Below are 12,115 nucleotides of genomic sequence, written 5' to 3' on the forward strand. Positions count from 1 at the left end.
ACCTGGGTGGAGTGGTAGAACTGTGCACAGGACTCTAAGGTGTGTGCTGGCTCTTCCCATCCTTCCCGCCCTGTCTCCCCCAGCCAGTTTGGGGGACAAGGAGGCTCTGTCCTCCACACTGCACTGGCGCCTCTTAGGAGGTCCCCTGGCTTCGGCTCTGGGCTCTGCGATTGGCCTGCCAGAGCACCCAGGGATGCACAACTCGGAGATCCCAGAGCTGGGCGGGACGGGGCAGTAGCCATGTGATCTGAGCTGGCGGCGAGCTGGGCAGGTCCTGTGCATAGCTGCCTGGCTCCTTGCACTTCGCTCACCCTGACCCAACACAGGCCTTGGTGCTTGGGGTTTATCTCCCAGGACCTAAGAGCAAGGAGCCAAAGCCAGAGGCTGAGAGTTCCCAGGAGAGGGGCTGGTGAGTGCACGGAACCTGGGGCTTGCAAGACACCTCCCCCCACCCCCCACCGCCCCTTCGTGAGAGGGAACCTGGCTCAGGGTGTAGCCCCACCCTCCAGCTTAGGACTGTGCTGGGGAGGAGAGAGCTCTTATTCAGCAAACCCCAATCTCTAGGCTTCTTCGGGATGCCTGGATCACAGTGGGCTAAATCCTTAGGGAGCCCTTTTGGTGCTTAACAGTTGGGTTTAATCAAAAGCCTCGTTTGAGGTAAAAAGCTGGCGTCCTGGGAGACTTGGACTGGAGCCCAGGGTGAGAGGCTGTTTGGAGAGAGACTTCCTCCTGGCTGCCCAGCTGGTCTTGATGGAGCAAGAGGAAAGAAAAAGATCTGAGTATGAAGGAGGCACCTGCCCTCCTCCAGACCACTGACAGCACCAGATTTAGTGGCATCTCCTCCCCCCCTCCCCAAGATGTGGAAAGAAAGGTGAGTGGGCTGTAGGCGTGGCTGTCATCTCCACCGTTTCCAAGCCTGAGGGAGCTGAGTCTCAGAGACCCAGGGAGATTTCACAGAGGGCACACCTGTATCCTACTGACTTGAACTAAAAACGCGGCTCTTGGCTTTCATCTGAAATGGGTTGGCAAGTTTACCTGTCCTGTTTCCGTGCTGTGTGGTTGTTCAAGTGTCTTTAGGAGGGCTTTGTGTGATAATGAGGGTTCAAGACTTCAGTAGATGCCCAGGCTATAAATTCTCAGGAAAAGGTTTGAGCTGAAAAGATCAGGAGTAGCTGGGCAGTGGGGCCGCTGGACCCCAGGCCTGATGGCTCCCTGCCGGGATGCATCATTTGACACCCATGCCCCAATTGATTACTGGGCCTTAGCAATACACAGCTTTCCTGGCCATGAGCACCGCCCCTGCCCAAGTCTCCAAGGTGTCACTTTATAGAATCAAGCAGCACCAGGCAGGGGAAGGGGAGATACACTCCTCCATCTCATCAGTGTCCCATCTCCATACCAGGGACCGCGGTAGCAGGTGCCTCATGGAACTGAGAACTTGATCCAGGTCTTCCTGATTGAAGCTTTAAAGGCTCTGAGAAGCTGCTGAGTACTGACGGGGGTGGTGAGGAAGCTGGAGAGAGGCAAAGAGGTGTGTGTGCCCTGGTCAAGTGTTTGAAGCACCTTTCAGGGCTCACTAGCATGTTCTTTTCAAAAGCAACTTCTGCAAGAAGATGCCTCCCACACACACATGTATGTACCCTGTACCCTATCGCCTTGGTGCCTCTTAAATCTAAGCTCCCAGCATCATGCTGGGTTAGAGATGACCAGAGAGGCCATGGAGCCCAGCCTTTCACGGTCGAGACAGGGAGCCTGAGATCTCGAGAAGAGGGACCAGTCTGCAGCAAAACGTGCTATGACTGAACTGGGCTGGAAGCCCCAGTGCAGACCCTGCAGTTGTACTTGGTTTAGCTCTTGCCACAGCCTGGACCAGAGGCTTTGCGTGTAGGTCAGACTCGATGGCCATGGGTAAGAAACCACTGAGAGCAGAGAGATCGAGCTAGAAGTGATGGTCAGAGCCTTCCCAGGGCTTTAACGGCATCTGGCACTTCTGAGGGGAAGCAAGGGCTTCTGGGGGGCAGAATGCTCATCCTATTTATGGAGGCTGGAGTCCCCAGGACCCGTGTGGTGTGAGCCCTGTCCACACACATAACCACACCCAGAAGCTCTGGAGACAGCCCCCAAGGGGTCATAGCTGGCACATCTGCTTACACTTTTATCAACAGGACCTGCCTGGCCCACACAACGGGTATCCCTGCCCCTGTCAGCTGGCATCTGCTGAGTTGTTTCCAGATTGTTTGCTCACAGTCACTGGTGTGCCAGCTTCTGGGCAGATGGCCCTAGAAGTAGATAAGCCAGGCCTTTGTCTACAAGTTCCCTTTCAATGTGACCGAAGCGTTAATTCAAATCTTTAATAGCTAAAGACATTCCCTTGAAACTCTGCGGTTGGCTCTGAGTGGTCCCCTTAGCTTTTATCTCTCCTTCCTGCTGGTCGCTCTTTCTGATGCCTCCCTGTCCCCCAATATAATCATTAAGTAACTGGGGACAGCTGGCATCTGGGTGACTTGAAATAGGATTAAAGCCACCACTGAGCATTGGAGCAGAGAGAACTTCAGAGTGTTTTGTGGCTCAGGAAGCTCGTGACTGGGTTATCAGCACAGACAAGGAACAGTCAGAGCCAGAGGCATCGTCCTGCCTTAACACACACCCATCCCCCCGCTGCCTAGCCAGACACAGGGCAGCCTGGCTCCTCCATGGGTCTGGCACATTCTCTGCCCCTCACTATTGCAAGTACAGATGTAGGAGCAGACTCATTCCTGAGGAGCAAGCCAAGCAGGGATGATAGATCACTGGCTTGCTGGAGACTGCAGACCATGCCTGACCAAGGGGCTGCCCTTTCACCTGCTTCAAGCGAGCATGTCCTATGCTGGCCTGGGCTGGGTGAAGCTCTCAGTGTGTCCTCAAAATGCCACTGACTTAGTTTGTGCAATTTGAAAATACTGGCATCCAACAAATTCTTCATTTGATTTTAGATTAATTTCTAGAAATAGTTATTTTAATCAAGCTTTATGCCCTGGCCTTGTATCAACTCACTAAATGGAGGGTCTTATTGTGGTAGGTAAAGACACATACCATGCTGGGGACACTGGCTCTCAGCCTCTAACTGTCCAATGATACACTCAACAAGTGTCGTCCTGTAGTAGTACCACCCTCCGAAGTTTCCATCAGACAGACTCGAAAATGCTCTCCCTAGAGCCTCCTGCACTCAGGGACATGGGACTCGATCCAAAAAAGGGCATCAGAGGAGAACTTCATAGGGCTTCCAAGCCGTAAGGTGCCAACACATTGTTCTTAGCTTAGCAATGGGTGTGTGTGTGTGTGTGTGTGTGTGTGTGTGTGTGTGTGTGTGTGTGTGCGCTTTCCAAACACTGAATTCCGCCCTTCCTGGATCTTGTAAGCAGAGCAAAGGGAACTCGGGATCATTCATAGCTCTTCCAAGATGTGCTTTGTTGAGACAGATTTCCCAACTCGGTGTGGGGCTCAGAGCTCCTGCCCCTCCACACGGCTTCCCTACATGTCTAGCAAGGATCTACCCTTGGCTTCACTGCTGATGGCCAGCCATGCTGTCCGAGCACCTATCTGGACCCTGCTCCTGCCTCATCCTGGCAGCATCCTAAGCAACAGGCGTTCAGACTTCTCTCAGGCTCAGCAAGCTCCTTTTCTGCCTCCTGGCTTCAGGCATCATTGGCATGTGACTAAGAAACCAAGTGACTCTCATTATGAAAAGCAAGCATCATAGGAAGAGAAATAGCCTCCACCTGGGCTGGAGGGGTGCATGTGGTAAGCTGTGGCCTCTGGATTTGGTACTGACATGTGTCAATATTGTTGTCCATCCACTTACTGGCACTGAGCATCCTCTGAGAAAATATAATGGCAAATATTATGAGGATTCCTTGATGATACCCATTACTTTGTATGCTAACCTGAAAAATTAATTTTTAAAAAAGAATTCAAGCTATGAGGATGAGAAAGAGGTGGCTTCTCCTCTGGCTTTCCCTTCACACTCAGGAGTTAAGTGCCCATGGTCTTTGACTTCTACTTCAGGAGGTGAGGGGGTGAGAGCCTTCAGCTGAGGGTCATGCTGCTCATCTGCTCCAAGAATAGAACTTGAGTGAATACGGTCCCGTAAGATGCTTGCTTTAAAATGATGAGAATTCAGAATGAATGAGCCCCAGTCACCCGTCCACTAAGAACTTCTTGTTCTGTTCTTTAGAAGCCAGACACCACGTGTTCTGAGGGGGGGGCGCCTGAAAAATGCACTGGCTCCGTGCGGCACTTTCTAGCCCATGCCAACCAGGCACCCTCTAAATACATTCCTCAAAATCACCACTGTGCTGGAGAGTGGGAATATTGAGGAGTGAGTGAAAAAATATTGAGACATTATCTTTCACCAATGTGAAGACCCAGAATGTCAGGGGGCTATTCTGGTTGGCAACCACACAGAAAGTTAGGGGGATTACTCTGCTTGGCAGTGGTGGACTCTGGAAATTCAGTTTAATAACATCTGCCTTCTTGTTATTAACCTGTTATTGCTCACTTTTCTCCTTGCTGTGGAAAAAATACCTGAACAAAGGCCACTCAAAGAAAGGTTTAGTTTCGTTCACAGTTTGAGGATGGCTTGGGGGGGAGGGGCATGTCAGTGACAGTGATTCCAGCTGTGGCAAGTGTGTGAGACAACTGGTCACATTGCACCCACAGCCAGGAAGCAGAGATGGATGCTCACACTGAGCTCAATTTCTCCTTTTGATTCAGTCCAGGACCCCAGCACGTGGGATGGTGCTGCCCACATTCAGGGTGGGTCTTCCTTCCTCCATTAACCCTCTCTAGAAATGCACCCACAGACATGCCCAGAGGTGTGTCTCCTAGGGGATTCCAAATCCAGTCAGGTTGACAATGAAGATTAATCGTCAGAGCCTTTTTTGTTGCTAGTTTTGAGGGTTGTTTTTTTTTTTTTTGTGAGACATACATATCTCACTATGTAGCCCAGACTAACCTCCAACCAGAGGTCCTCCTGCCTCAGCCAACTGCGTGCTGAGGCTATGGGCCATAATTAACCTCTGTGTGGCCAAATTAAAGTACTTCTCTGGCATAGAACCAGTTCTTCTCAAATGTTCATACTGACTGCTTCTGATGGTTTGGTGGCTCTGAAGGAGGGTGTATCTCAGAATTTGAAAGCAAGATGGAGACTTTCAGGTGGTTTGCAGGTTCCCCATGAGAGCACCTGATTGGTCCCTTTCTCTATCATTTCCAAGAAAATAGGTCAAATCCTTAAGGAGGACTTGCGAGGCTCTCCCATGCTATTCAACTCTCAGTCACCCAAAACAGGTCTTTCTGACATCTAAACACAGCCCTCTCAAGGACTATTTGGTTTCTGGAGCCAGCTGGACTAAGGGTTCCCCGGCATGACCTGCTGCAAACAGAGTTACTGTCCCCATGGAGCTTAACAGTCACATGACCTCACTGACCACTAGGAAGTATGAAGACACCTCAGAAGGGTGGAAGCAGGGAGTGACTAGCAAAGGAGTGGAGCCCACCGTGTGGTCAGAGACATCCTTGCCAGTTGTGCGCTCAGTGGAGACCCTTGAGGGAGGGTCCTCCACTGTCAGTGATGCCCAGATAGAGTGTCACATTGATATGACCTGTGAGAACCATGTGGCATCTCTATCCAAAAAGCCAGTATGAGAGCATCACTTCTCTGCTCATCAACACCATCCCCATCATTGGCCTGCCTCACAACCATTGCCCACCCTACAGTGATCCTATCACAGAGCACACAGACTGAATCTGTTAGTAACTACTAAATGAATCACACACACACACACACACACACACACACACACACACACACACACAGAGTATTGCCACCCACAGGGATCTGTGGACTATCTCAGTCCACTCTAATATGCTCACAACTGCCTGAGGAGCTAGCCAAAATGCAGCTTCCTGGACTGCAGGTCTGGGCAGAGCCTGAGAACCTTCATCCTACCCAACTTCTAAAGCAGGCTGCCAGTGTGAACCACACTAGGGTAATATCTCCAGGTTCTGCCATCTTTCGGTCTGACGTCTGAATTTTTCTTTCTGTGTCCATTGACACTGATATTAACAAGGATATAGGGTTTGGAGAACTTCAAAATCTGAAGTCTGAGTCTGTGTGAAGGTACATACATAATACATAATGTCAAAATCTGAAGTCTGAGTCTGAGTGAAGGTACATACATAATGCATAATGTCAAAACTCAGGAGGTTGAGGCAGGAGGATTGAGAGTTCATTCCAGTGTGGGTCACACAGCAAGACTTAAGCAAAATTAATTTATTTTATTTTGATTAATTTTGTTTCAATTAATTAATTAATCAAAACGCTGGTTTGACTTCCACTCCCTTGGGTCATCTAGAAACACAGCACACCAGTACACTCAAGGGCTTGCTTCTCTGACTGCAAGGGAACCATCCAGAATCCCGGGAGTTCTGGCTGTTGCCATTGTCAGGTGACCCTAACATGCACTGGGCACAAGAATTCCCACTGGGCAGTCCCTCAGCTGACCTCTTCCAGTGAGCAAAGTTGGCAGGCCCTAACCATCTTGCCCATTCAGGTGTTCTTCCTTTAGTCTCACTGTGAGCCCTGCATTAATATTTCTGGAGCAAGCACATTTGGCGTCATACTAGTATGACATTCCTATGGGGGTCTCTCTGCCATGTGACAACCCTAAGCAAGCAGGTCCCACCCCAGAAGACACAAATCTTTCAGATAATGAGGAATCATCTCACCTTTCCTATGGTGTTTGTTACTTGTTGTTATGAAAAAAGCAACTTAAGGAAGGAAAAAATTTATTGTTGGCTCAGAGTTGGAGGACACAGTCCATCATGTCTGGTGGCAGAAGTATGAAGCAGGTGGTCACAATGAGTCCACAGTCGTGATGAGGACAGAGATGAATGCTGTCAGCTCTCTTTCTCCTTTGTTTTTTCTTCAATGGGGGACCCCAACCTATGGGATGCTGCTGCCTACATCCAGGGTGGGTCTTTCCTCCTCAGCTAAACCTCTTGTAGATATACCCAGAGGTGTGTCTTCTAGATAATTTTAAATCCAGTCACATTGACAGTGGAAGTTAGCCATCATGCCTACATGGGGAGCCAGTCTGCAAAGCACCCCTGCCCTCGGAGACCAGCATTGTCAGCTCTGAAGGTCGTGGGTAATGGCCCTAGGGACTCAGAGATGGGCCAGACTTGACTTGCTTTCATCTTTTCTGAGCAAATGTAATGGGGAACCATTGGCACTCACCTCACGGTAGGGACAGTGAGGGTGGCTATCTATCAGCAAGAACTAATTCCCTTACACATCTTACTCCATTCCTTTAACTGTGCAAAATTTATTAAATGGCCCTAGCCCCAGACAGATATTCATCCATTTTTTTAAAACTCAGTGTACATACATCCTGAGGAATCCACGGGTGTTTTTATGATCTGCCTCATACTCTGTGACTTATTTGGTGTCCCTGGGACCTCCTAGAGTTGATTGGTTGTGATCCTGTGACTTTCCAGGTGTGGCCTGGATGAGGCGCAGAGATGGGGAAGAAACTGGACCTCTCCAAGCTCACAGATGAGGAGGCCAAGCATGTATGGGCCGTGCTGCAGCGGGATTTTGACCTCAGGAGAAGAGAAGAAGAAAGACTTGAGTAAGTGCCTGACTAAGCCACAGAGTTCAGACCCTCTGATGTCCCGAGCCGCTGTCACCTCAGGCGTCCTTGGTGGGTACATAGCCAGAGGTACAGGGTGAGCAGAATGGATGGCAAGCTATGATCTGGGAACTGACTTCCCTTTCAAGCTTGTGTTCCTCATCATGAAAACGAGGCTTTCTGTTCTCTGAAGAGATCCTTTGAGCTTGACTGGGCTTCTGGGTGCTGTCTCATGAGCCACGTGGTCCCGAGGCCCCACCCTGAAGAGAGAAAAGGAGCTAATGGGCTATGTGGACAATGTGGTCTGGCTCCGAATCACTGGACAGTAAGATGGAAGAGATTTCAGGCAGAGGCTGGCTACCATCCTGTTCAGTGATGTGAGGGGCACCCTTCTTCTTGGGTGACCCCAGCTTGTGTCCCTCATTCTCCCACCAACTGAGCCAAAATTTACTTCATTGCCTATACCTCCCTTGCCTCACTTCTGCCTCTGCCCACAAGGAAAGGTTATCAGTCTGCCTGGCAACTATTCTCTTCCTTCTGTGTCTTTTGTGGTCAGCTTACTGAGAAGAGGGGAGGAGACCCGGAGCAAAGACTGAGCAGAAGCAAAGGAAGGCAGCTAAGGGCCAGCCTGAAAAATTCAAGGGAAGGAGCAGACCACACAGGCTCTCGGGATTGTCACATAGAGGTCTTGGGGTTGGGGGACATGGCTCATCTGACCCCAGTGTTTAAAGCCAGGAGGAAAGAGTGTTGTAGAATGTTCCTGGGGTGGGAACTCAGATAAAGCCCAGAGAAATGGCTATCAGGCAAGGAAGAGCCTCTGGGTCCCAAAACAGAGCAAATCCAGGACAGATTGCCAAAGGCAAGCCCAGTTCAAGGCCGGCACACAGGAAGAGGCTCCAGTATTATGGTAAGGGGCCAATCAGCTCCATCATCTCTCCCTCCTGCCTTGCCCTGCCTGTCACCCCGGGGTCTTCATCGTGAATCAGTCCCATCTTGAGCCAGTTCCTTCACTACCACCCCTGCTTGGCTTGGGGCAAAGCCCATCTCTAGCACAGGCCTGATGCACACAACAGCCTGGACCCACTTTCCAAGCAACTGACATCCAAAACTAGCTCTCTTTCTGCCCAAGAGCAGGACTGGTACTTTGCCCGTCTCCAGAGCAGACCTGGTTGTGGCCAGCCTTTGTTTTAAATGAATGGAAACGTATGCCCTCATTCACACTGACATGCAAGGGAGAGGACTTGATTTTGCAGGGGGCAAAGTACAGGGTGCCAGGCAGGCACTACCTTCCCAGGGACTTGGGAGAGGGCAGGCCCCGCCTCCATCCCAAGTTTAGTGAAATTCGGAGAATTTTGCATGCCTCTGGATCACTCCCTTCTAACATCTGGCTCTCCTTATTCCACGCTCCTTTGGTCATTTCTCCCTGTGCGTGGGGGGGGGAAAAACACACTTCCCCTAGGGATTTTTGTTTTTCCTAAGCACTATTAAGTACTTCTAAGTACTCTTGGGATAGGAAGCATCTTGAGAGGATCTCCCCAGCTGGTGAGCTAGCCACAGTCGGGGTACCTGCCATTTGCACAGAATGAGCCAGCAGGGGTAGATGTAGCTGCCCCAGGATGCTGTGTCTCACAGCAGCTGTGGGACTAGGGAATTGGGTTTATTAAAATCCCAAATGCCTATCAGGTGAGGAGAGGCTGTGCACAGCGCTCACATCATAAAGGACAGGGCTGACATCTGCAAATAGACAGCGGTGGAAAGCCAGCTGCAAAATCACTGAGGCCTGAGTGGCTGCTCACTGGCTTTCACTGTGCAAACAGCCAGTTATAGCTGGCTACAGACCTGGTGGACAGTCATGTGGCAGAGAGTTGACGGAAAGATTTCTCATGGTTCTTCTTGAGGGTGGTGTTCGGTCATGTGTTCGCTGTCCTGGGAAGTCTACCGCTGCAGGGTAGCCCTGCTTTTCCCTGTGACTAGCCTGTTTGCAAGTCCAACCTGACCCCAGGAAGTAGCAGGGTACAGGGCATAGGTCCTGAGGAAGGTTGTGGGGAGCACAGTGAGGTCACAACAGGAGGCTTAGCTCTGCTCATACTGGGTGGGGCTGACTCTTTGAAAAGGCAAGATTGAAACAGGCCCAAAATCAAAACCAGGTTCTTGGTGGCAAAACTGGTTCAGCAAAGTGAGCTGGCTAAGATAAGAGTCACAATCCTTATGTCCCCCTGTTCTCTCCAGTAGTGTCTGTCATGCAGCAGCTGTGGCCAAAATCCATCTTGCAATTCACAGGCACAGCATACCTGTGATGTGCACTGTGATACTCACTTCTGGTCGGTGCTTGGGTGTAGCAGAGATCACCCTTCAGAGTAGAGGGACCCATGAGTAGTGTTCTTCCCTGCTTGTTCATGGGATAAAATACCCATCAGGTCTCCCTCACTGGCTGGTGTCAGGTGCTTTTGTGAGCAATCTGTCAATCACTCGAAGAACAAATTCATCCTGCACTGTTTAAATTTCTGCAAACCAGAGTGTGTTTGCAAACCTCACCCTGGTGCCTTCCACTGATGAAGAAGAAAGAAAGTACAGCCTGATGACATCACCATATTGCCCTCCCAGAGGCAGGTGACAGAAGCCACCACCCACATGTGGCTATTTGAATTCACGGAAGTTAAATAAGTAAGAATGTCAGGTCCTGGGTCTCCCTAGCCATTTTTCAAGTGTCCCCAAGCCATGAGCACACATTGTGGCTGCTTTTAACAATGAGCTTCATGATGGATTTCTTGGCATCCACTAAAAATAACTGTAAAAATAAACTGACACCTGACATGAGCAGCTCACAAGGCACTGTTGAGCAGAAAGAGCAAGTTGTGGAAGTGTAGTTTTTATCTTTAAATATATTATACATAATAATGGCAGGCTTCACACTCCCAGAGCCCTGTCTTGGGAGATTTTGTGTATTGATATCTGGCCTCTTCCGTTTCTGGCTCCTTTGCTGTTGATGTCTAGACTTGTCATATAGTCACCTTTGGAGGGTCCAGTACCCTGAGTTCAACCCTTCTCTGTTTTTGTTTTTTTTTTTTTTTTTTTTTGCCAGAGCTGAGGACCAAACCCAGGGCCTTACACTTGCTAGGCAAGTGCTCTACCACTGAGCTAAATCCCCAACCCCTCAACCCTTCTCTTTCTTCTCTGTGTATTCACTCCTCTGTGGCCATGTTCAGCCTTAAGGGGTTTGGTTTATTGTTTTGTTTGGGGGAAGGGTATTGTGTTGCACTGCTAAGGACTGGACCCAGGGCCTTACTCAGGCTACTTGACCACTGAAGTACATACCTGGCTATGCCCAAGGTCAAATGGCACTGCCCAGCCTGCAGTGGAGGGAATGTTGTGCAGACTAATTCCCAATGTGACAGCCATTCCTCCACTTCCATGGCTGTGAGTACTTGACAGGACTAATTCTTTGCCTGATTTTATTCTATATTTCTTAAATTTGTATGAATATGAGTGTTCCAGATGGATATGTGTACGTGTACCACCTGTGTGCAGTACCCATGGAGACCAGAAGAGGGCATTAGATCCCCTGGAATTGGAGTTGCGGACAGTTGTGAGCTGCTATGTGGGTGCTGGGAACAGAACCTGGGTCCTCTGCAAGTGCTCTTAATCACCAAGCTGTTTCTCCTGCCCATTTTATTTTATTTGGAACTTAAATAGCACCTATGGCCAGTGGTCAGTGGGTGTCACAGTAGGCCTCCACAGCAAGCCAAGACCCTTCTAAATTGTTGACTCAATGAACCCCTGTTTAGCCCTCAGATTGGACATCTGGTCAACAACTCATGATTTGTCTCCACCAAGACCTATCCCCATCTTAGTTACTGAAGTCAAGCTTCCAGGAGTCACATTTGTTCATCTCCCTTCTCATTCATGCACCCACAAGCCCATTAGAATACGGTACAACACCAGTTTACCGCCTTCAGTGCTAGCCCCAAGTCAGGCCACACCAACTGAGAGAGACTCCTGCCCCTCAGTCCTCCTCCTCCTGCTGCCCTCTTGTCCACCCCCCACAGACCCCAGTGTCGTGGCTTAAAAACTGGACTCCGGGTCATGTCACACTCTTTTTCTCTAAAGAACATTCCATCGTGCTTAACAAAGCAGCTGCCTTCTCACTGTGGCTCATGGGCCTCACTTCTGCCCACCGTGAGGTCCCACAGCCTCATGTGACAGCAGCTGCGTGGCTGGCTTGTTAGCCTCTTCTGTCCTGACTGCACAAGCTTGCTGTGTGTCACCAGTGTCTGTCACGGTTACTAGTGGGCTCTGCAGCCAGCAGGGTCACACAATGACACTTAAGCTCCAGCTGTGTAACCCCACTTCACCCCCAGGGGACCCTGTGATGTGGCTGCTGTTGTTCTGATTTGCAGAGGGGGAAGGGTGAGAAGGAGACAGGTTCCCCAGATGTGAGGAATGCC

At 50.0% G+C, this 12,115-nt stretch overlaps 1 protein-coding gene across 1 annotated transcript in view; it reads left to right on the forward strand.

Annotated features, from left to right (window-relative positions):
• Window positions 1–268: 268 nt before the first annotated feature.
• Window positions 269–12,115, forward strand: part of Mlph (melanophilin) — a 56,779-nt gene continuing 44,932 nt past the window's right edge. The window contains exons 1-2 of the mRNA XM_036172730.1: window positions 269–409; window positions 7,537–7,670. Of these exons, the coding sequence (XP_036028623.1) occupies window positions 7,561–7,670 (110 nt within the window). The 5' untranslated portion in view covers window positions 269–409; window positions 7,537–7,560. The remainder of the gene's footprint in view (window positions 410–7,536; window positions 7,671–12,115) is intronic.

Source organism: Onychomys torridus, chromosome 23, assembly GCF_903995425.1.
Source record: "Onychomys torridus chromosome 23, mOncTor1.1, whole genome shotgun sequence".
NCBI classification, from domain to species: domain Eukaryota; kingdom Metazoa; phylum Chordata; class Mammalia; order Rodentia; family Cricetidae; genus Onychomys; species Onychomys torridus.